At 36.3% G+C, this 25,482-nt stretch overlaps 1 protein-coding gene across 1 annotated transcript in view; it reads left to right on the top strand.

The window, feature by feature from the left end:
• LOC150075031 (ras-related protein Rab-5B-like) overlaps window positions 1-25,482 on the top strand; it is a 132,335-nt gene that overhangs the window by 92,672 nt on the left and 14,181 nt on the right. The window contains exons 4-5 of the mRNA XM_090388977.1: window positions 11,574-11,696; window positions 21,785-21,878. Of these exons, the coding sequence (XP_090245103.1) occupies window positions 11,574-11,696; window positions 21,785-21,878 (217 nt within the window). The remainder of the gene's footprint in view (window positions 1-11,573; window positions 11,697-21,784; window positions 21,879-25,482) is intronic.

Genomic DNA, 25,482 nt, shown 5'->3' with positions numbered 1-25,482 from the left:
AACCAAAGACCCTTTGTGAACTTTAGGAAGCCATAATTCATGTTTGGAACCACAAACTATCAGTTGGTTATCTTCAGATATTGATCTTGTCAATGCCTCAATGGTGTGCTGCTGTCATTAGGGCCAGAGGCAGTTCAATTAAATATTAGTTTGCACCTGGTAAACTTTTAATTTTGTTTTCCATTTAAAATGATAAACTGAAGCAAATTGAGGGCTTCTGATAACATTTCAGGCATAATTGTCGTGTTTACCAAAATTATTGTATAAAGATTGCAAATGCTGATTTTGGAATTGAGAGTACCTGTCAAATATTACTTAGCTTTGCCTTAATTATTAATAAATATCCTTTGTTTATATTTCTGTTTGTGATGCTAGTCATTAATGTAACATACCATCGTGAAAAAGGATTAGAAATGTGAAATTGCTGGCCTCGGTCGTTTTGTGGTATGACATCATGAAAAATTTTTTTTTTTTTTTTTTCTGCTATGAAACCCCGAGCTATGGTACTTAGTACCATGCATAGGTTGAAAGTTGAGAAGATGAAAGATGATATTTGTTGACATTATACTTGAACTTCTGTAGATTGTAATTTTCAGGAAATACGTATAAGGGAAGATTGTTTGTTCCAGAAAACGGAAGTAGAATGAATAAACGAGGAAGAAGAAACGCTGGTTCTGTGAGTTTGAAGTTGGACAGTAAAAGGACATTGACTGGTTGCGGTACACGTTCGGACTGGTTTGGAAGAGAAAGCAGGAATTATAACAGCCGATTCACAAGGACAGTGCCCATGGAAAGTATCTATAGAAAAGGCATGCATCAGAAACAGAACAGCTGTGAGACAGAGAGTGGAGAGACTCTGTTAGAGATGAATCATTAATTAACCTAACTGCCCTCTGTTGAATGGAATATAGAAGCCTGAGAGAGACTTTGGGGACACCACCCCAGATCTGGGAACAATATTCCATAGTAGATTGGATTTGAAATTTGTACAGAGTGAACAGCTGTTTGGAAGAAAAGTAACGGCAAGAGCGAAAGAGAAAACCCACTTCATTAGATGCAGAGGAAGCAATATTTGTAATGTGCTTATGGCAAGAGAGAGAGATTAGAAGTTAGTGTAATCACAAATAGATTTATATGATTTTGCTTAAAAATCAGATTGTCATCGCATATAAGCATAGGAACAGAAGAATCCTTTTTTGCAAGATAGAACTGAGTTTTAGAAGGATTGAAATCAACTGTTATCTTTGCCACACTGGTGAATTACCTGGACATCAGCTTTAATTAATTAGTAATTGGATATTTGAGAAGTTAAAGCTGTTTGTGCAGTGAGCTTTCCTCAAACTGGAAGGTGGGATGCGATGTGCTATCATCAACAAAACTATAGATAGGATTTCCAGTCAGTGGAAGAAAGTCATTAATATACAAGAGAAAAACAGTAGGAGAAAGAACTGAACCTTGGGGAACACCAGCATTAGTGGAGATGTTAGACAGAGAGCCATCTACCATCACCTGCAATGAACTGTCAGAGAGAAAACCTGATGCCCAATAACAAAAAATGTGGGGAAACGATAAGGTGGAAGCTTATTTAGAAAACCTTTATGCCAAACACAATCAAAAGCCTTTGAAATATAAAGAGCAGTTGCTCGAGTTTCACCAAACTTTAACATAAGATTTATCCACTGATGGGTAACGAAAGCCAGAATATTACCAGTGGATCGATACTGCCTTTGATGGAACCATCTGGTTTTGACAGAGGTGAGGATAGAGATGGGCAAAAGTCGTGGCCAATAGCTTTGGCAAGAAAGCAGAATGCTCGGCTACCATTTGGACAAGAAGCAAGTTATCTACTCTTAGTATATTCAAAATCTAGTTCGGACTGATTAATAACTGCTTTACAAGTATTGCTAGCTTTGGTGTAGGAAGAACATGAACCTGGAGATTTGGAACCAAGCCAATTGTGATATGCAACATTCTTCTCTTGAACAGCCTTAGCACATTTATTGTAAAACCAAGATTTAGATAAAGTACGAGAAGATGGAGTGTTAAATAAAGGATTCCATCCCTACAAGAATAATTTCACTGACACGATCTGAGCAAATGCTGACATCAGAAGTTTTGAAACAGTAATCTGACCAAGGAAAAGAAATCTCACAGATCATCCCAGTTTGTATTCTTGTAATGCCAAACAACACATGGTTGGGAATAGTCATGATAGGAAAGGCTCCATTGGAGAAGAGATCATCAACAAGTTGTGATCTGAGGTGCCTAGAGGACCACTCACCTCAACCATGTACTTAGAAGGGTTGTTTGTGAGAAAAAGATCAAGTGTGTTGGCTGTGTGGTTAGGATTGTCTGGTATTCTGGTATGTAAACGAACAATTGGTGCGAGGTCAGTAATAATTGCAAAAGCCTAAGCATCTCAACCAGCTGGAGTTGTGAACATTAAAATAACCAAGAAAATTACCTCACTGTTAGGAAAGTTGAAGTGGAGAAAGTCAAGTTTCAAAGAGAGGAAGTCAAAGAGTTCCAAGTGATTAGTGGAGTTGGGAGAACGATAGAGGCAACATATGAAATTTACAGAATGTGGTAAAGAGATTTTTAGCCATAAAACATCAAAAAAAGAAGATTCCAAATTACTAAGTCTCTGATGGGGAATATCAGAATGGACATATGCAAAAGTACCACCTTTGAAGCGAAAAGAATCATATGGCAAATAATTAAATGAACTGAGATGAGCACTGGTTGAATCAACCAATAACTGGGATTCTGTCAGAAAAAGCAGTGGGGTTTGGCAGACTGTAAGTGGAAATGGACATCATTGAGATTAGTTCTGAGAGCACATATATTTGTGAAATGAACAAGGAAATATTTTGAAGGTTTAGATATTTTTGTAGATAAGTTTTTTGTATTAGTTTGACAATTCATAATGTACTCAGTAGTAAGAAGAGGTGGGTGGGGGGACATGCTGTTTGACATAATGAAATTTTTGGTTATGGCATACACATGGTAAGAATATGCCCAGCTCCTTGACATAATATGGCCTCAACAATGTCCCCCTACCAATAGGTTTGGTCAAGTGGACTATCTAGCGGCCAACCTGCGAACACTGTTTTAGAGCTGTGCTCTTGAAATGTAAGGAAGGTGGACCTTGCCATGATGTCCATCATAACCTCAAATGACATCAATCTGCTGCATGATGGAAGAGATGGGAGAGGATTTGCTGGAGCTTTTCTCTTGAGACTAAACATGAGTTCCACCACTTCAAGCTTCCAATAAGCAAAGGGGTGGTATTGCACCAGTTGATGAGAGTCATCTACTACCTAGTATTGCCTGGTAAAACAGAGGGGTGGCATTCCTCTGTATGGTGTGGGTGCCACACCCCGACCCCTGCTTACATTGGGTTGCACCTGGGAGGTCAACTACATTGTGCTATATTTCAGGACTTGCATGTGGGGGTATAGCTGGGGTTACTAATAGTCCCACTATCGTGAAGGTGCAAGCAGAGGATTTTGGCTGTTATAGACCAACCGAAATTTGACAAAATTAATTGATTAGGTCTCTGATGGAACTATCAGTTCCAACAGCGACCTAATCGAACGCTGACGTATGGATCAATTTGTGTAGCCTATTCAGTACACTTAAAAGAAAACTACAAAAATTTTAAGCTTCTTTGGAAAAAAAAATTAAAATTAAATAAGAGTACAAGGATCATGGTTGACTAGTATGTGGAAATTTAAAGCTATTGGTCTGCTAGTTGGCCAGCAACTTGGTTACTGAAAAATGCCTTGCTTTCTGTGTGAGTGGGATGGGATAGTTAGCAAGAAGTGTACATTGGGAAAGGAAAATTTTACCACCACACAGTCTTTGAAGCCAAGTTCAAAGAACATTAACGACAAACCACCACTAATAGATCAAAACAAGGTACTGATACTTCTTCTGCATATAAAACTGGGTGTAAGGAAATAGTTCATTCAAGCTGAATAAAGATGGAAATTGTTTCAAGTATGTTTGGACTAAATTCCTATCACTTACCTATGGTAAAATCAAAGCAGGAATTTTTGATTACCTGAAATCTGCGAACTGCTTCTAGTTCTAGACTGTATTTGAAGAATTGGCACCTTCGTAGCCAAGGTGGGCAGGAGCAGCAGTGCGTAGCACACACTTCTTGATTAGACCAGGGTTTGAGCTCGTGACCACCAAATACAGAGGATGCGGAAAGTCAGGGAATGACCACCGCATAATCCCAGAGCAATATGGCCTTAGTTGCTAATGCTCCTAAAAACCAAATAACAACAACAATAACAACATTTGAAGAATTCATGAATCACACTGGAAGAGAAACTTATTGTCTTTAAAAATGTACTTCACAAGTTTTTCAGAAATGATAACCACCTAGATTATGAAACTCTTGTGACATGTTAGAGAGATTAGAAAACTAGGCCACAAGATAAAGTTCTTGCACTCTCTCATCACCAATTTTTTCAGAAAATTTAGGTTGTTTAAATAAAGAGCAGGGAGAAAAATCAGAATATAAAAGAAATGGGGGAAAAAAGTACCAGGCAATGTAATGTCATTATGATGGACAACTACTGCTGAATGCTAAAAAAAGGAATAGCCACTAAAACATCTGCCTCTGAAAGTCAAAATGTGCAAGTTTAACCCAGATTAGTGTATAGGAAATCCATTTATGCTTGATAGGAGGGCAAAGCTTCTGATTTTGCTTTATAATATTATTTTTACATTGTACAATCCATCTCTCAATTTGAGAATTTGGATATAGCTAACGGACACCTGCTGAGATACAGGCAGGCCTCGGATAACGCGAGTTGGTTTAACGCGATTTTCAGTTAATGCTATTTGAAAAATTATACCACTTTTCACTTTACACGATGCAAATTTCCAGTTAATATGTTGGTTTTTTTTTTTTTTTTTGGTTTTTTTTTGGTTTTTTTTATGCGATAGTTGAAAAGGATTTGAATCACGGGTTAAGCTTACCGCGAGTCGTACAGTCAATAAACAAACATTTGCCTGCTGCCCGCCTCGGTGTGTTCCATCAACCATCAGAAGAAGACGTGTTACTTGTTTGTCTCCTGCTAATAAAGTTAATACACACTTGCATAAAAATTAAAATTTTTAAATGAGCAAGATGAAAATGTTACCACGAAGGAGATAACAGTAAAAGAATTAGATGAAATCTTTCGTATCGCAGAGTACCTCAAACAAAAGGTTTGAGGTTTTCTGTGATATTTATTTCGCCAGGGCCCAGAGAAGATTGTTGTCGGCTATCGGAAATTGATTGATGAAAAGAGAAAATCAACACTGTTCAAATATTTCCGCAACAGTCATTTCTTCATTGTGTATTTTATGTCAGAGGTTCCCAAACTTTCTCGGTTCATGGTGCCCTTAGTGTCTCAGTAATTTTTTCACGGTGCACCCAGACCAAAATAAATACCTAACAGTTTCGTTTAGTAGTTAGGTCCAAACAACTTAATAAGAAATGCTGAAACTGTGAACTACCTCGAGCTACTAGTTCGCGCAGTGTCCGACAGATGTCGAGTATCGCTGTGTTTCCCTCGAAAATTTAAAATATTCCACGGCACGCAGTTTGGGAACTGCTGTTTTATGCAATAAACATTTAATTCCATAATTATTTTCATTATCTTTTACATTGTATACAGTTAAAAAGTTATTTAAAAGGTATTTTTAAAATTCTTTATGAACATTCCAGAAGGTCAAGGACCAATTATAATTTTTCCTATTTATTATTATATTCTTTTAACACGTTTCTGTTTTGCGCGATGCGCTCGCGGGACAAATTAATCGAGGCCAGCCTGTATTTGGTACTTTCACCCCACCTAGATATTGAGGTTCAGGTTTTACATCGACATAGTTCCTTTTTTGGGCAGTGTTTTGTTCCCATTTAACAGACCCTGGGAATTGGTCCCTCATTAATGAGCACCGTAGCCAATGAGAACATGGTCAAGGCACGGGGGGGGACTATATATTCAGGTGGGTGACAGAGGACAGTGTGTTGGCTGGCTCATTCTGTTCTGCTGCAGTTCCTGTTTTTTTTGACTGAATGAAGACTATCCCAGAGATCTAGGGAAAGACCTTTTGTCTTTTGATCAATCATCTCACCATTAATCAACTGCCCGCTTCTCACCTTGTCCTGGCTTCAGAGTTATCTACAACAAATCTACTCTCCATATTAAGGAAGCCAATCCAGCTATCTCAGCTTGAAGTATTACTCTCAAGGCCTCCCAGCCGAAGTATCCAGAGTAAGACGAGAGAGAGATACAAACACTAAACCAGTTCCAGTCGGATCAAAACAGTTACTTTACTGCCAAGTTCTGCTTATTTTTACTCTCATTGTATAGCCACTGAAACATCTGCCTCGGAAAGTAAAAAGGTGCAAGTTTAACCCAGATTAGTGTATAGGAAATCCATTTGGCAAGCCATTTATGCTTGATAGGAGGGCAAAGCTTCTGATTTTGCTTTATGATATTATTTTTACATTGTATAATCCATCTCTCAATTTGAGAATTTGGATATAGCTACAGGTAATCACATAGCTCTGTTACCAGTTATGGTAAAAACTTATGAAAGGTTGTGCATTAGCCACCTGATGATTAGGTATGAACAAAGAAATATGTCCTCTGATAGCCAGTATGGCTATAAGAAAGAAAAATCAACAGAGGATGCCATAACTAGAATGATAGAAGAGGCGGTATGTGCTGAGCTTATTTGTAGACTTTCACAGCACATTTGACATGCTTTGGTGGGGAGGCATATTGTCAAGGATAAGAGCAGTGGGGATCTCTGATAAATTGTATAATGTTTTTAGAGATTACTTTAGTAATAAAAGTATTATAAGAAGTAGCCTTGTGCAGGCAAAGTTTTTACGGCTCCGGCAAATAGAGAAGTTTTTTTAAATTTTTGCTGTTTTATTAACTTAAATTGGCATATTAATTTATTTTCTAGAAGTAGCTTTATATTCCTAGTTATGATACTTAGTTTAATTTTTAACTTCGATAGAGATTTTGTAGGTTATTATTTAGTATCGGTAAGGGTATCCAATCCACGTGTTTTATAAGTTTTTACAGCTCCGCTGAATGCGAAGTTTTTATCTATATTTAGCCGCTTTATTGACTTAATTGTTATACTGTATTAAATTATTTTCTATAAGTAGCTTATAGACCTAGTCAAGATCCTTGACTTATTCTGAATTTAGATAACGAGATTTTGGAAGTTAATTAATACTTAGTGTCCATAGAGTTACCGTTCGTAACGTCGCCATTGTTAAACAATACAACGTTATATCCCGTACTAGATAGCGTTAGCTTAGTATAGTATATAGTATTATCGATTAATCATTAAAATTTATTAATCTTGTTATATTTCATTATCAATTAAATTGTACTTTTTTAACTAAATATATATAACGACTTAGATTTTACAAACGTAACAGTATTAATTAATACATAACTTGATACGGAAGTTATACAAATGTATAACGAAACTCGGAGATAATACTTGATACTGAAAAAAAAAAAAAACATATATATAGTGTTATAACTGCATTGGGATATATATAAGTTTAGGGTTATAATTTTGTACTGAAATTGAATTGAAATCATGACTCAGACCAGAGCAGCAAAGCAAAAGGCTCAAGCTAATGGGAGTGCTGTGGCTCAGTGAAAAGCCGAGTGGGGCAGTTTGCCCTCTGAATCACAGCCTTTTAAAATGCACTGCTTGTTTGATATTTGTGAAGCAACCAGGTATAGGACATGATATTGCCAAGGGGCAATATCTGATTATCAGCAGTGATTCTTCATGTGTTAAGAATCTGCAGAGAAAGGAACCACTATGTGGCAGTGATCACAGTGTACTGATGTGGGATTTACTTAAAGATGTAACTACCATCAGGGGTAAGGGGAAGTGTTTTTGCTTTCATAAAGGTGACTACGGTGTTCTCAGAGTTTTTAAATTCTATACAGTGGGATCAACTGATGATGTTACCAATGTGAATTCTAAATGGGAGGTTTTCGGGGAATTAATCTTGGAGGGTACTAGACTTTTCGTACCAACTAAGAAATACTGTTCAAGATTTAGGCCTAAATAGATATCAGATGAATTAATGCGGCTTGTGACAAAAAAGAAAAATACATGGGATGCATATAAATTATCAGGCGACACAGAAGCCTATGCCAGATATAAGCCAGTCTGTAACCAAGTCACAAAGGAAGTTAGGCAAGCAAAGGCAGATTACAAGAAATCTTTGGCAAAGGATGCAAAGAAAAACAGCAAAGAGTTCTTTACTTATGTAAACTCTAGAAGGAAAGGGATCAATTAGATTGGTCCACTTAACATAGAGGGTTTCACTATTAATGATCATGATCAGGTAGCTGATAAACTGAATGAGTATTTTTGCATCTACATACATTGATACATAAGTAGTTATTCAAGGAGTTAAATGATTTTGTAGTAACTGAAAGCAAAGTGGAGGAGAAATTGTTGAAGTTAAACATATGGAAGGCACCTGGGGTGGATGGGATCTACCCAGTTATATTAAAGGAGGCAGCAAATGGAAGTAAGCAAACCCTTAGACATAATTATGAAAGCTTTCTTGGGCTGTGGGGAGGTCCCCATGGAATGGAGAAGTGCAAGTGTTTCCCCAATTCACAAAAGGGGGATCAAAGGGTGACATGGGTAATTACAAACCTGTTAGTTTGACTTCTGTTCCAGGGAAAATAATGGAGTGACTGGTTAAGGAAGCGATGCAGGATCATCTGGACAAGAATGCAGTTATGTTCAGATGCAGCATGGGTTCGTTATTGGGAAGTCTTGTGTGACAAATTTGATTGGATACTATGATGGGTAACAAAGGAATTGGATGCAAAGAATAATTTTGATTTGGATACTTGGATTTTAGGAAAGCTTTTGATACCGTGGCACGTGGAAGACTACTGTACAAATTGGAGCAGCTTGCATCAAGTTGTTACAATGGATAAAAGGATGGTTGAGTGGGAGAAGACAGCGAATGGTTATCAATGGGCACTGCTCTTTGTCGACTAATGTTATTAGTGGGGTCCCTCGGGGTTCAGTGTTGGGCCCATTGTCATTTTTGGTATTTATCAATGATATTAATGAAGGTATATCAGGGTTAATGTGTAAGTTTGCAGATGATACGAAGGTTGGCAGGGTTGTTAATGACAGCAGTAATAGTATGCTACTGCAACAGGATCTGGAAAAGTTGAGCAGATGGGCTGAGAGCTGGCAACTGAAGTTTAACATTGACAGATGTAAAGTACTGCATATACGTAGCAGTAACCCCTGAGTACCGTATCAACCAGGTGGTACTACACTCACGGTAGTGGAGAATGAAAAAGACCTGGGGGTAATTGTACTGTCAGATATGAAGTTTTCTGATCAGTGCAGACAGGTTGCAAGAGTAGCTCGTGATGTCTCGTCAATGGTATACAGGAATTTTGCTAGCAGGGGTAAGGAGGTGATTGTCCCCTTGTATAAGGCAGTGGTTAGGCCTCATTTTAGGAAGTAGAGCTGCTGGAACGAGTACAGAGAAGGGCAACAAGATTGGTGAGTGGAACAAAAGGTTGTTGTTACCAAGAAAGGCTTAAGTGACATAAATTGAAGAAAGATAATTGTAGAATAGATGTGCGGAAATTTGCCTTTAGCCAGCGGGTGGTTGATAGTTGGAACAAACTTCCATTTGTCATAGTGGAGGTCAGCAACTTAAATAAGTTCAAGGCAGAACTAGATAAACATTTGGAGTGAATGGATGGGTGAAATGGGAAGTGGGTTTTTTTTTTTTTTTTTGGTTGATGCTCTATAAGCTTGCTTTCTTTCATCATCATATGCTCTACTAATTCTAATTACAATACATTTACTGTGACTTTATTTTTTAATTTACATTTTTAAATTGCCCCATTTGAAATTGAACTGTTATTTATATATTTAACAACTATCACTGGCTTTTCGTCATCATAAAGGTTTACAGATATCAGTAAATTCGGTTCTTAGTGCTTAATATTAATATGGTACCTCTTAATCCCCCAAGGGTCAGATTATAAAGAGTTTTTCTCTCTCTCTCTCTCTCTCTCTCTCTCTCTGTGCGCAGACTTTGTAACTTGAAAGTGCAGCTTCATAGTGAGTTATGATATCACAATATAATCAGTGGCTTTTCTAGACATAGTAACACCTGGAACACATTTTTCTGTAGTCAGTCTGTATTAGCATATTTAAATAGGAAGTGTTTTATGTTTTGTCACATTTTAAAATGACTGATTTTACTGAGCAGCAAAATTTGCATCAAATTTTGTTTCAAATTATGGATAAGTGCAACAGAAACCCAAGAAAGGTTAAAAACAGCTTTTGGAGAAAATGGTATATGCTATTCAAAGACTTTTCAGTAGCTTGCAAAATTTAAAGTGGCTTGTCTGTCTGAGATGACCCTCGTTCTTGTATCCTTTCAATTTCAAAACTAGTAATCCACTGGTGTATTCATGATTTGATCAGAAGTTATTGATGTTTAACAATCTGAAGAGTGAAATTGATATTTCTTATGGGATAACTTAAGTAAATTTTAACACAAGATTTTGGAATGTGGCCTTCATCCTCACTGTTCACAGAGAGCAGCAAGTTCTTGCATGTTAGGATCTTTGTCAGTACTCTGCTGCTGACCCATACTTTGTTTCTTCCATCATTACTAGTGATAAATTATAGATATATGTCCATGACCTGGAAACAGGCACCATCCTCTCAAAGGAAGGTGCCCCCTCTTCTTCAAGCCCATAGAGCAAGATAATTTCTATGTGAAGATTGTGCTTATTGTATTTTTTGACTCACAGGACATTTTTCATTATGAATTTGTCCCACATGGTCAAGTGATGAACTAGGAATGCTACACAACACTTCTACGTTGGGCGAAAAAATGGCCAAAAAAGTATTTCAGGGAATTATTGCTTGCATCATGAATGCAAGCAACAATTTGGCACTTTCTGTCAAGAATTTCTTGCAAAGCACTCCAACACTAACTGGCTTTAAGCTCTCTTTGTGGGCTTTTTTTTTTTTTTTTTTTTTTTTGGTCAAGCTTAAAGCCGCCTTGAAAGGTCACAGATTTGCAATAACTGAGGATGTTAATCAGTTCAGAATGCAACAGAGGAACTATTAGCACTTCCAAAAGAACCTTTTCAAAAATAGCAACAGTCCAAATAAGGGCTAAAGGGACTATATACCTCCCTCTCCCATGTTAAAAATAATAGGGATTTTTTTTATTGCTACCTGATGATTAAAATGATGATTCCCTGAAACACTGTTTTAGCTCCCTTCGTCCCCTGCAGAAAATCCTGAGAGCTCCACTGATCAGGAATGCTTCCAGAAGTATCAGAATTGGTGTATACTAAGTCAAGAAGACTACCTTGAAAGAGGTCCAGTCAAATAGATTATAAGCTTCTTTTCCCAAATATTAGTTCAGTACTTAAACTTTTTAATCATACCTCATATATATAATAAGCATAGCTTATCCATTAAAATCCCCATCTTTCTTTTTATAGGAATCATTTAATAGGGCAAAATCATGGATTAAAGAACTTCAGCGTCAAGCAAGTCCAGAAATTGTAATTGCATTAGCTGGCAATAAAGTGGATAAGGCAAACAACAGAGCTGTAGAATATGAAGTAAGTTTTAATGGTAGCAAGGATATTAAGGTGATTTGCTGTGGCAAGGCACTGATGCATAGCTAGTTCAGGACACCACATGTGATTTCATCAAATGGCTTGAATTTTTGCTCTCTCAGGTTTTCCTTCATTGCCCAAACAAGTGATAATTACTGTTGTTGGGGGGGGGGGGAATTAAGGAAAAGCTGAGAAAGCAAAACCTGGAGTAATCAGTTTAAATTACACATATTGAATGAACCACAGAGGTACTGTATTTACTTTTAAAATGTTCTTGTTTATACTACAGCACAACCACCAGGTCAAAAGAGTTTGCAATAAATCATGAATATAATTGTTAATCTTATTTATCAGTTATGGGCTTGGAGAATGTGATCTGATTGATGTTTTTAAGTGGATTAAGTAAACGAAATTCTGTTGACATCCTTATACATAAAGAAGGCATATTCGTATGGTTTTGTATAAGATAAATGAGGATTTGATTGACAGCTTTTGCCAGTATAACAAAAAAGTAATTTTAATGAATGATTATAATTTTTAATTGAAATAGTTTTAGATTTAGGAAAGACAAGTTTTACACCATGACTTTTTTTTATCTTTCTTCAGTGATCAATCCTGTAAAATGCTGTGCATTTTTTAATGCCTGTAGCATACTCATTTACATGCTTTTAAGGTTTCAAGAAGGATTAAATCTGGATTATAATGCTCCTTCCTCTTAAGTTTTGGGTTTGGGAAACATACGACTGAGACTGAAGTCTAAGAATTGCTTATGGAACAGTTTGTTTACCTCGCAGAAATTGTTGCCGGTATATGTGGCATTTGTTTGTTTAATTTCAGCTTGACTCTTTAAAGCAGTGTTTCCCAACCTGTTTTTTTACCATGCCCCACCTAAGTCTTTCTAAAATTCTGATGCCCCCCCTATGTAACACATACATATTTTTTATATTCAAAAATTGAATTATTCCCTAAATGAAGCCTAATTACAACTTGTTCAGGACACAAGACTTAGGTTTTAGGAAGAAATCATTAGGAAATTATTAAGAAAAAACAGTAAGTAAATTTTCAAAACATATAATAGACAACTAAAATTCAAGTACAAAATAATTTATATGAAAGATTTTTCTATAATATTTTAATTTTTAGTAATTATTATTTAATTGTTTAATAATTTCAACATTCCATGTGAAGTCACTTCTAGATGAGTGCACTAAATTTAGTGAGACCCTTGTACTTGATGCTTGCCGCAGAGAGATTTTATATTGGGCTCCAATTTAGTCAGCTTCAGTCTCAAGTCTCCCCGTTTTGTGATATCCAGTCGATTTCTTTTCTTTAGTAACAAATCATTTATGGCATTAAATCCACATTCAGCTAAATATGAAGATGGAAACGGTAACAATAGCTCTCTTGCAAAGTTGGTTGAATTTGGGTATTTAATTTCTGTTTCATCACAAAGCCATGCCATCGCTCCTTTTATATTGAATAAAGTTTTAACTGACTCATCATTTTGCATTTCTGAGAGTTCTTCTTGGTACTGCATTGATACATCAGACAAATCCACTAACATTGGTTGCATCATCCAGGTTGGAAAATCAATTTGTTTTAAATCAGAAAACCTTTCTTTTAAATCAGCGGACAGAATTTTCAGATGATCGACAATAAGTACAGCGGTATCAGTCACTTCACATTTTTGCAGCCAACGAAACTGTTCAAAATTTTTGTTACAAATATATTTTTGACATAATTCAATAAATGTAATGAAACCAAATATCTTCGCTTTTGCATCGACGAGAGTTTTATTTGTTCCTTGAAGTTGTTTATTTAATATATTTAGTTTTTCAAAGATATCGGCTAAATAACTCACAAATGCTTTACCATCGACCGTTAACAGATGCTTCATTTCAGGTTTGTCACTTAAAAAGTCACTAATAGTATCAAATAGTTCCATGAATCTTTTCAAGCAGTTCTCTTTCGAGAGCCACCTTACTTCAGTGTGAAGTAAAAGTCTCACATGGTCTCCATTTTGTTCTTCACAAAAAAGCTCGAAGAGACGTTCACGTTTGGCATTAGCTTTAATAGCATTGACACATTTTATAACTGATTTTAGTACTTCATGAAGAACAGGCAAAATATTTTTAGCTACCAAGTTTTCCCTATGAATAACACAATGCACAAGAAGCATTTCTGGATTCTCATCTTTCATCAATTTTAAGCAGCCATTTTTCTTGCCCATCATATTAGGAGCACCATCTGCAGCACAAGATGTTATATTTTTCATTGGTATATTATTGTCATCTAAGTAATTTTTTAGCTTATTATATATATCTTTGGAGGTAGTGGTGCTATCTAATGATTTACAGAATAACATTTCTTCAGCAAAATTACCTTTATCAATATATCTCACATAAGTTATCAGTACGGCTTCACTGTCTCTCAAAGTTGATTCATCCATTTGCACTGAGAATTTTCTTGTTTTCAGCTTTCCAACAAGTTGTATTTCAATATCTTCACTCATTTCATCTATTCTTCTGCTAACAGTATTGTTATTGAGTGGCATAGCTTTCACGTCTTTGTCATCTTTTTCCAGAACTGTTTTAAGAAATGCTGATATTGATGGTTTGATTAAATTCTCTCCTATAGTATGATTTTTCCCAGATTTAGCAACGAGTAAAGAAATTTCATAACTAGCCTCAAGAGTACGATTGGCAGTTGCAGTATGAGCAATAAACAGAGACTTTAATGTTGCTCTTTTTTCAAAATTCTTCTTTAAATTTTGAAAGTAATTTAAATCTGAATTTACATGAGCATTATGTTTCGCCTTCAAATGCGCCTCAAGACGACCTCGCTTCATTGATTCGTTGGTCAAGCATTGTTGGCATAAAAGACAAAAAGGTGACCTTTGATCGTGGACAGCGGGTATGAAACCAAATTTTAAGTATTCCTCTGAATACTGACGAACTTTTTTTTTTTACTTGCACTACTCATTTTACTGCGCAACTGAAAGAAATAAATATAAGATAAATCAAAAACTAAAAATAAACTACGCATTAAAGTTAATTTTATTTTATTTTAATATATCAAAATTAATTATTAGTACGCTTTTTGAATGAATAAATCACACAAATTACTGAATTCGGGCTATTAAATCTGTGGTCTCTGTGAACAAGCAGATAAGTCTAATTTGTCAAAAATGAGATAAGTGCACTATAATAAAGTATTTATTATTTACTATTATGTGACACGCAGATATCTTCGTTATTGTAGTTTTAGCGTGAGTAATAAATATTTGTATATTCGAATATATGCGTGTTTATATGAGAGTGTGAAGTTTATTTTTCCTCTCCTGCAAATTCGAGTTTTTGGACTTATTTGCTTATTTACTGAGACCACAGAAATACATATACGACAAATACACACCTTGTGTATCACGGTTCTTCATTAATAATAATTCTGTGCGCGGACAAAGTAATTTTTATTTTAATCTGAGATCGCCAAACCTATCCAAATGTACAGTCACGATGCCCAAACGAGCGTTTGTATGAAAGGAATAACCTATTTCATATAACATGCTGAGTTTGCGGTAGGCTACAGTAGACAACCACTTTGCTTGCACATTGCGCATGCCATAAGCAATCATCCAATACAGTACGTACTATTCCTTCACTAGGCATAGTAAGCAATACTCTCCAAGCAAACTGTAGTTGATATTACTCCAAACTTTCAAGTGTGGCTCTATAGAAAGTACAACATTTAACGAATGCTTATTTCAAATTGAGATACCAACAATTCTTCTTTTGTACAAGTTAAATCATAGTAGGCGGTTGTTTTAAACTCTAGACGAGCAATTTTTGAATTGCCCCCCTGAACAATCAAATTTCCCCCATGTGGGGCGTGGGACCCACGTTGGGAAACACCGCTTTAAAGGTTGAAAAGCTGTTGTGTACAACTCAGTGTCCATTTATTGATGCATTCATATTTACTTTTTTTTTTAATTGAAATATTAGTTCTTTTAAGATGAAATGCTGGTCTGCTTTACTCATTGATAGAATAATCAGTATCTTTTATGTATATTCAAGACGGATCACTAAATTTCAATAATGGCAGCATTATTATTATTTGTTAAAAATATTTTTCTCTTTTATGGGATTTTTTTCCACCCCATTATGGGTACTGGTACTAAGTGCATGCGGTGGTCGGTTTTGTGTCTGGTTACTATTATTATAGTCCATGTCTGATCTGCTGTTCGTTGTTCAGTGACTTGAATAGTAGAGAACAGTACCAACCACTTTGCGTGCAGTTTCGTCCTGTACGTTGTCGTGTCTGTCTCTAGCTTCATTACTCCGTAGTATGCTCACTTGATGAATGTATTCATTTCAATGCTCCACTTCATGTTGGCTTCTTCTTTCTGGGAGTGCTTTCTATGTGTGCAGAAAGCACTCCCAGACAGTTGGGCTGGGTGGTTTTGCCCTTCAGTTATGATAGCTGTACAGGAGACTGTCCCCAACTTATTTAACCCAACTCTTACCTAAGGCCTGAATTCAAGTGACTTTCTCCTGCATCACTCTTTATACAATATGTTCAATATTTCTGCTTGTCTTCATCCAGACGTGGACCTATTTAGCTTTTTAGCATCCAGTGGTGAGCAGTAATTATTGAGAGTGACATCAGATGGCACCACTCTGCCTCAACTGTTACTTCCACCTTGGGGAATGTATGTCAGATGACATTTGAGATTTTCTTCCCAATAATAATTATTATTATTATTATACTATTTATCACATGCAGTTACAGTTCAGAGATATGCTTAGTTAAATTTAATGCTATCTTAAAGATTTTCATTCATTTTCTGCAGCATTCAAAGAAAATAGAAAGTGCCAGGGGAAAAAAATGCAAGTAGAGTACATTAAGCATGCAGGTTTTCAACTTACATATAGGCCATGGCTTCATAAATACTCTAATAAAATGCTAAAAAAAATCATTGGTATATACTGAAATATTAATTAGATGGAGGGGGGGCTGGTGTCCACCTATAGTGCTCTTTGAGCCACCCTTCAAAAGCATAATAAGAGTTTACATAACATACACATTTTTCCTCGATATTTTTGTGGTCTTTCTAATCTAAAAATTTTTAATTCAATGTTTCTTAACACCTTTAATGTAAAAAAAAATCAATACAATTAATCAAAATTCATTAAAGATAAAAAAATTAAGACAATGTTTTATATGTTCTCTATTATATACAGTCAAAGCTCTATATAACGTTCCTCCCAGGGGAATGAGAAAAACTGTCATTATACAGGAAAGACATTATATCGATTGTTCATAAAATCAGCAACAAAACAAGTAAAAACTTGAACATTTAATGTAAGTCTACTAATACAATATAGTATAATCTTATTTATAATATGTACTATGGTATTAAAGAAGAAAATTATGATTGTAAATTTTGCATTGATTGCAGAGTGCATTAAGATTATAATTAAATTGTAAATTTCACTACTGGGCTACATATCTATCATCTAATAGGAGAATTGTTTCATACTTTAAAATAATCTGTCCAAACACACTGTTTCAATAGTAGAGCATCTTTCAAAAGAGAATTATGAAGGTGTGTGGTAGCAGTTATTTCACTTTCGCCATTAGGCTTCGCTTGAAAATATTGACGTACAAGTTCTAACCCTTGATGAGCATTGTTCAACCACAGTAGGGGCCTCATCTTTACTACAAATTTCAGAATATTCCATTATATCTGCAATGAGTTCCTATTCATTTGTGCATATCCTGAAACATTCATTAATCTTTTGAAGCTTAAATTTTCCTGTAAGTTTAGGTGATGACATACAAGCTCAAATATTTCTTCCCTATTATTGGACTGGTCTTCGCAATTAATTGAGGAAGAAGCATGTGAAACTTCACACATTGCATCATTCAATCCACCATGTTTGAAGCAGTTGGCAATTACTTTTTCATCTACTTCATCCCATCTTGAAACATAAATACACTGCCTGCAGGATGTCTATTTCGCATTGAATTTTGCTTTAAAGACATGGCACAATTTTGTTTAATAGCATTCTTTGGTGGTTTTTCTGAAAACACTGGATTACACTTTGATCGAGTGGCTGAAGAACGATGTCATATTTGGTTGTAGATCGTTTACTTGACAATGAGGGGTACAGTTATCCACAAACAGCAAAATTTTTCTATTCTCTCACTCACCCAGCGATCTAAGTCTCTGATCCATCCTTCGTAGATTTGTGATGTCGTCCATGCCATGTAGATTTGTCATCCATGCCGTTTGGTTTGCTCGATACATAGCAATGGGACCTTGGGGTGGTTGTGCAGACAGATATGAAGTTCTCTGAGCAGTGCAGACGGGCGGCAAGAGTAGCTCATGGTGTTTTGTCAATGATATATAGGAATTTTTCTAGCAGGGATAAGGAGGTGATTATTCCCTTGTATAAGGCAATGGTCAAGCCACACCTAGAGTACTGTATACAGGCCTGGAGGCCTCATTTCAAGAAGGATGTAGAGCTGCTGGAACGAGTACAGAGAAGGGCAACAAGATTAGTGAATGGAACAAAGGGGTGCTCTTATGAAGAAAGGCTTAAGTTTTGCAAATTACAGTGTCTGGAGACTAGGCACCAGCGAGGTGATCTGATAGAGGTGTATAAAGCCTTGAATGGTTTGAGCATGCTTAATGCTGATGGGATTCTTCCTCTTGCTCAGAATAATCACCTGAGAGGGCATAAATTCAAATTGAGGAAAGACAGATGTAGGATAGACGTGCGGAAATTTGCCTTTAGCCAGCAGGTGGTTGGTTGGTGGAACAGACTTCCATCCCTTGTCGTGGAAGTTGATAGCCTAAATAAGTTTAAGGCTCAGCTGGACAGGTATTTCGAACGAACAGAGGGGTGAAATGGAAGTGGTTATTTTTTATTATTATTTTTTTTATTTTTTTTTTTTTTGGCTGATGCCACATAAGCTTGCTTTCTTGCATCAAATGCCTCTGCTAATGCTAATGTCTTCAAACCTTTAAAACATCGAGGCTTCTGGGCTTTCCCAATGATTAAAAAGAGGAAGCTTCTCTGTGCCAGACATGTTTGCTGATAGGAGAACGATAGTCTATTTTTTGGCCTTTTTTCTGCCACTGCATTTCTCGCCTTTAAGTGTGTTTTATTTGTTAGCAATTTAAAAAAGACTGCAGTTCCATCAGACTCCAATCATTTCATTCCTTTGTAGCATCAATATCGATGGCCGCACTTTTGCCGCACACATTTTTGAAAGACAGGCCATAAAGTGCAGCCATTATCAACCCACTGCAGGATGGAAGCCTCCTCAACAATTCATGCTGAGGGAAATGGACCATAATCTGCCACGCTGGTCCAGTGCGGGTTGGCAGATCGACTGTATTCAGCAGTCAGGGGCTTGAACCCCGGTCTACTCAAAGAGCGTGTGCTACTGCACTCCTGCTCATGACCACTCGGCTACGGAGGCCGTCATTTTTGAAAGACAGGCCATGATGAGTCTTAAATTTCTGAAGCCATCCATCTGAAATTTTTTGAATTCTCCAATATCCATTTGATGTGCGAACGATTCAGCCTTACCTTTTAAAAGATTACCATAAATAGGAACGTTTTTGCACGCATCATTGTTATTCGTTCCAAAAGTACATTTTCAAGATACAGATACTTCACCTTTCATGCTTGAATCCCACCCGGTGCAGAGATTCTTCTAAACCTTAAATATTTTTCAAATCTTTCAGAATAGTGAACAGAGTACTCTTAGGAATGCCGAACTGTTTTGGCGATGTCAGTCTTAGAATGCACACCATTATCTACAGCTTGCAAAATCTTAATTTTTATCTGAGATTGACAAAGCTATCCTGTAAGGCTATCCACTTTCTTGAAGCCAACTATAAATATGCACTTTTAACTAATGAAATGAACCTTCTGGCCGATGTTCATTTCATTCCCGCATTGCGAGAAAAGAATGTGAGAAATCTTAACAAATAATTTCTCATGGTCAGGCTGCACACTCAGCAATTACTTCAATATAATTGAAGTGTTCTGTCATTTTTTTAACGCAAATATTGTAATAAAAAAGTAAAAGTAAAAATTCAGATTAAAAGGTAGAAATTTATGGTTGTTGTAGAGAAATCCTTTTATTTTCAATGTTGTTACACTGAATGTAAAATAGCATTAGGTTAATGAGAAAACAGTAAAAAAAAAATAATAAAAAAATAAGCAATCGATAACAAGAAACATGACACACACAAATTGCACAAGTGAGATGCGGAGTAACAAGTTTATGAAGTCTGAAAAATAGGAATGAAGAAAAGATTCTGAAAATTTGTTTTTTTTATGACTGAAGATTTCAGTGAAGGGGACACACATTTCGCCATAATAATGTAAAATCCCTTAATGATCAGTGACAAGCAGGACGCCTTCAGGATGACTTGAAAAAGCTGCAAGTTTCAAGCTACCAAGAATGGTAGAAAAGTGGCAGCCATGTTTTAATGCAGAAAAATGCAAGGTCTTACACTTGGGGAACCCCAAAATAAATTATACACTTGGTGGGACTGAATTAAAAACAGTAGAGAAAGAAAGGGGTCTGGGAGTTATAATGTGGGCAGATACCAAGTTTTCTGAGCCTATGGTGTTCTATCGATGATTTATCAAAAAAGCGCCCTGTACAGATGGGGAGGTCATAGTCCTACTGTATAAGGCAATTGTGAGACCACATTTGGAATATTGCATTCAAGTATAGAGCACTCATCCAATAAAAGACAGAGCTTCTTGAAAGGTTCCAGAGACAGGCTACTTGCATGGTGAGAGTGGCAGAATGACGACCGTATGAGAAAAGACTCCAATTCTGTAGGTTACAGAGCTTGGCTGTATGAGAAAAGTATGAGAAAAGACTCCAATTCTGTAGGTAACTAGGCACCTCAAAGGTGACTGAGAGAGATTAGTAAAATGAATGAAGGTGGAATTTTCACTGTTGTAGAAAATTCCATAACTTGGGGGTATAATTCAAATTACATTGTAGAAAGTTTTCTTTTTAGCCAGCACATCGTTGACTTCTGGAACAGGTTTCCTTTGCAGGTAGTTGAGACTGACAGTTTGAATAAATTCAACGATCAACTGGATAGTTACCTATATGAGGAGGGAAGGAAATAATTTTTTCCCCTCCCTGAATAGTGCAGCAAAAGCCTATGGCTTCCTTGCACTCTGTGGCTATTACTGTAACTGAGAAAAGATGATGTGCTGATAAAATAATAGATTTTTCAAAAGGAAATCATTTTATTTCTGTTTTCAACCCCACTCTCAATTGTGAGGGAGAGAGAGAGGGTGGGAGGCATAGGAAATAGAAATGTAGCACTCAAGATTTTATTGTGAAAAATATTGAAATTTACGTTGTTGCAGCTGTATTGAGTTGAATGATCAAGGAAGCATTTAATATAAACTGGTGTCATTTAAGTAATAGATATGCTTTGTGCACTCTGTATCAGATACACACACACTTATATTGGGTGGACTTATCTCTCTCATAGTATATTGTGTAAAGGAAATTATGTGGAATCTTTCAAATTATTTTAAATGAAGAGATACTTAAACCAGTGGTTTCAGCTGGTGTGCCTGGGCACATTGGTGTTTGGCCAGCCATTTTCAAGTATGCCGCAAGATTAGGAAAAATTCCATTGAGTTCAATGGCATTCACTATTTCGGTGTGTCATTAATATTCGTCTTTTAACTTAAAGTATGACTTGAGTGACAAAAAGATTGGGAACCACTGATTAAGCCATGTGTTGGTAACAAAGTATTAGTTTTATTGAAATTTACTACAAAGCCTAGGTACATACAATTCTTGTATGTAACTTGGCATGGTTGGTAGTGTCTACACTGTGTGTTGTTTTACTAAGAATCATCAAATGCATACTTCCTCCCCCCTCCCATCCCCACTATTTGGCCAAAGAAGGGTACATAGAGGACCTCAAATATAGTTTTAGTAATTGACTCATTTGAAGTATAGAAGCATTTTAAATAAAAACTATTCAGTAATTTATATATTTTATTCTCCATTTCTCTTTATTACAGGAGGCAGTTGCATATGCAGAAGAAAATGGTTTGCTCTTTGTAGAAACATCAGCAAAAACAAGTCTTAATATTAATGAATTATTTTTGACAATAGGTAAGCCAAGCTGTGCACATGCACATGTATGTGTGGATATACTGACATTTATTTTCTGTAACTTAAAAAAAAAAATCTGGGTAGAACAACTATTACTGTTCGGATGCTCAAATTCAAATATCATGAATATTTAGAAAATATGGTACAAATTAAAAATACATAAAGAATAAAATTACTGTGGATGCATGCGTGTGCGATTGTAAATTTTTTTTTTTTTTATTTATGTGTACTATTGCCACATACACACGAACACAACAGGAAAAATTTGAATGATAGCTGAGCATGAGTGAGCAGGTAAAAGCAGTTGTAGGATTTTTTATAATGCATTTGTGCACAGATGTATAGAAGTATTTGTACATTTCCAAACATTGTTATATGAATATGTATATAACTTATACAGTTTAAAAATTCCTTAAAGAAGGCCTAGTAATGGATGACTACTGATTCGCATTAACACTAAATGTGTAGTATAGTGTATATTCTGTCATAAAAGTCAGCCTTTGAGGCACTAAAATATCATCTACAATTTTAAGGTCAATTTATACAATTCGATAATTGTAGATTACTTAAAATACCATTTATAATTGACTTAATATGATAGCGTAGCTTAATTTATTATGGTACTCACCTTTTTTTATAATCTGCAATTGATGTTTGAATAGGGTGGATGATTATCATCCACCCTATTCAAACATCAATTGCTATCATATTAAGGTAAATTTATACTCCAAGTTTGAAATCCTGAACTTTAATTAATGCTGATGTATTTATAATTTATGACACATTTTTACACAAACATACATTGTTGCACACCTTTTAAAATCAAGGAATGTGCTCATCTTCTACATCAGATGAAAACAGTTGGTGGAATGTGTTGTGGGATGTCTTAATTTTAGTTTTACTTTTTGATTAAATCCGAAAACATGACTCCTGCACCTGTTATGGTAGGGAAAAGTAAACTTTCACAATTTTCAGTTTTCCGTGTATACTCCAGCATTTCCACTAGGTCAGACTAGTTTACAACTAATCATTTTTACAATGAATGCAATCAGCTACTGTATTTAGTAGTCACATAGGTTTGAGAGGTTGTGCCAGCTTAAATACGTGTACTACTGCATTAATACTTTGCTTACAAAGAAACCAATTTGCAAAACAGTTCTAGGCAGGCAACAAGGAATGGCTCCTTACATCATCATAGCCTCCAACATACTCTTGCATCAATAAAAGCAATATCATGCCATCTATACTTATAGGTTTTGCATATAAGGCAGTACATGCAGCACTTTAAATTTTACAGTGCAGTGTAATAAAATGCCACAATATAAACCTTTAAAAGAAACAGAATAAATAATTAAATTAGAAAGTAGACAGTGGTTCTTAATTCAGGTTTCACTTTAATATGCCACATCATGCAAAAGGTGGCTAAAAAAGGGAATTGACTTATATCGTGCATATATGATTAAGCAGTAATTTAATTTAAAAAATTGGGAGAAGACTTATGTAAGAATATAGTTATTTGAAATATACATTATATCTGAAAATAGGCGCCTCCGTAGCCAGGTGGGCAAGAGCAGCAGTGCGTAGCACACGCTTCTTGATTAGACCGGGGTTCGAGCCCGACACCATCAAATACGGAGGATGCGGAAAGGTCAGCGAATGACCACCGCATAACCCCGGAGCAATATGTCCTTAGTTGCTAATGCTCCTAAAAACCAAACAACAACAACCTGGAAAATAAGATGCAGGATATTTCAGAGACTGCTGGGAATCATTGGGGTACAAGTAAACACATGGGTTGTGTTAGGGTAGCTAAGAAAAAGAACAGGTGCATGTATACTTGCGTGTACACCAATGCTAGGAGTTTAGTAAATAAATTTGATGAATTTGAGGTATTGCTCAAAAGAACAAAGGCAGATATTGTGGGGATTTCAGAGACGTGGTGTCACACAGATATAAGGAATGCAGAACTGGAATTTGGGGAGTACAATGTCTACAGAAAGGATAGACAGGATAGGAAGGGAGGAGGGGTTATGCTATTAGTTAAGAAATACATAAAATCCAAGGAAGTGAAGCCAGTCGACATTGCTGGACAGTGCAGTGTCGAGTCAGTTTGGTGTGACATAAGCACTGGGAGATCAAAATTGAGAGTAGGAGTGTGCTATAGGCCTAATGACTCTAATGAGTATAATAAGAAACTGTACTGGGAAATAGAGTGGGCCAGTAAATCAGAGAGTCTTATAATGGGGGATTTTAATTTCCCAGATATTGACTGGAATTTGGGGGCTGGTCACTCACACACTAGCAAGGCTTTTGTGGATTTATTGGATGATTGTTTTCTACATCAGCATGTTCAGGAGGCAACTAGAGGGAGTAATACTCTTGATATAATTATCAGTAGTGATTCTTCATGCATTAAGAATCTGCAGGTAAATGAACCACTAGGTGGCAGTGATCACAGTGTGCTGAAGTGGGATTTACTCAAAGAGGTAACTACCATTAGGGGTAACGGGAAGGGTTATTGCTTTTGTAAAGGCGACTACGATGGACTGAGACTGTATTTAAATTCTATACAGTGGGACCAACTGAATTTGGTACCAACAGCAAATTCAAAATGGGAAGCATTCAAAGAACTTATTTTGGAAGCTACTAGGCTTTACATACTAACTAAGAAATATTGTTCAAGGTTTAGTGGATGTCAGATGAACTAATGAGACATATGGCAGAGAAGAAAAATGCATGGGATACATACAAAGTAACACGTGACACAGAAGCCTATGATAGATACAAGTTGATCTGTAACCAAGTTACAAAGGAGATTAGGCAGGCGAAGGCAGATTACGAGAAATCTTTGGCAAGGGATGCAAAGAAAAACAGCAAAGAGTTCTTCACTTATGTAAACTCTAGAAGGAAGGGGATGAATCAGATTGGTCCACTTGATATTGATGGGTCAACTGTTGATGATCCTGCTCAGGTAGCTAACAAACTGAATGAATATTTTGCATCGACATTTACACACGAGGAGTTATTCAGCGAGGGGAATGCCAGAGGTGTATTCAACTCTGGCAGTAAGCTAGAGAATCTTGTAATAACTGAGAGTAAAGTGGAGATAAATTGTTGAAGATAAATACAAGAAAAGCACCTGGGGTGGATGGGATCTATCCAGTTATATTAAAGGAAGCAGCAAAGGAAATAAGCAAACCCTTAGCCATAATTATGAGAGCTTCCTTGGATTCAGGGGACGTACCCATGGACTGGAGATGTGCAAATGTGACCCCAATTCAAAAAGGAGGATCAAAGGGCGACACAAGTAATTATAGACCTGTTAGTTTAACTTCTGTTCCTGGAAAATTAATGGAGGCACTGGTTAAAGAAGCACTGCAGGATCATCTAGACAAGACTTCAGTTATAGCTCAGACACAGCATGGTTTTGTTAAGGGGAAGTCTTGCCTGACCAATTTGATTGGATACTATGATGCAGTCACAAAAGAACTGGATGCAGGGAATAACTTTGATATTATATACTTGGATCTTAGAAAGGCTTTTGATGCTGTTGCACATGGAAGACTGCTGCACAAATTGGAGCAGTGTGGCATTGGAGGCAAAA

The sequence above is a fragment of the Mastigoproctus giganteus genome, chromosome 14 (assembly GCF_048544385.1).
Source record: "Mastigoproctus giganteus isolate SK-2022 chromosome 14, ASM4854438v1, whole genome shotgun sequence".
Classification (NCBI taxonomy): domain Eukaryota; kingdom Metazoa; phylum Arthropoda; class Arachnida; order Uropygi; family Thelyphonidae; genus Mastigoproctus; species Mastigoproctus giganteus.
Note: the sequence above shows the minus strand (reverse complement) of the source record. Positions and strands in the feature narration are given on the sequence as shown.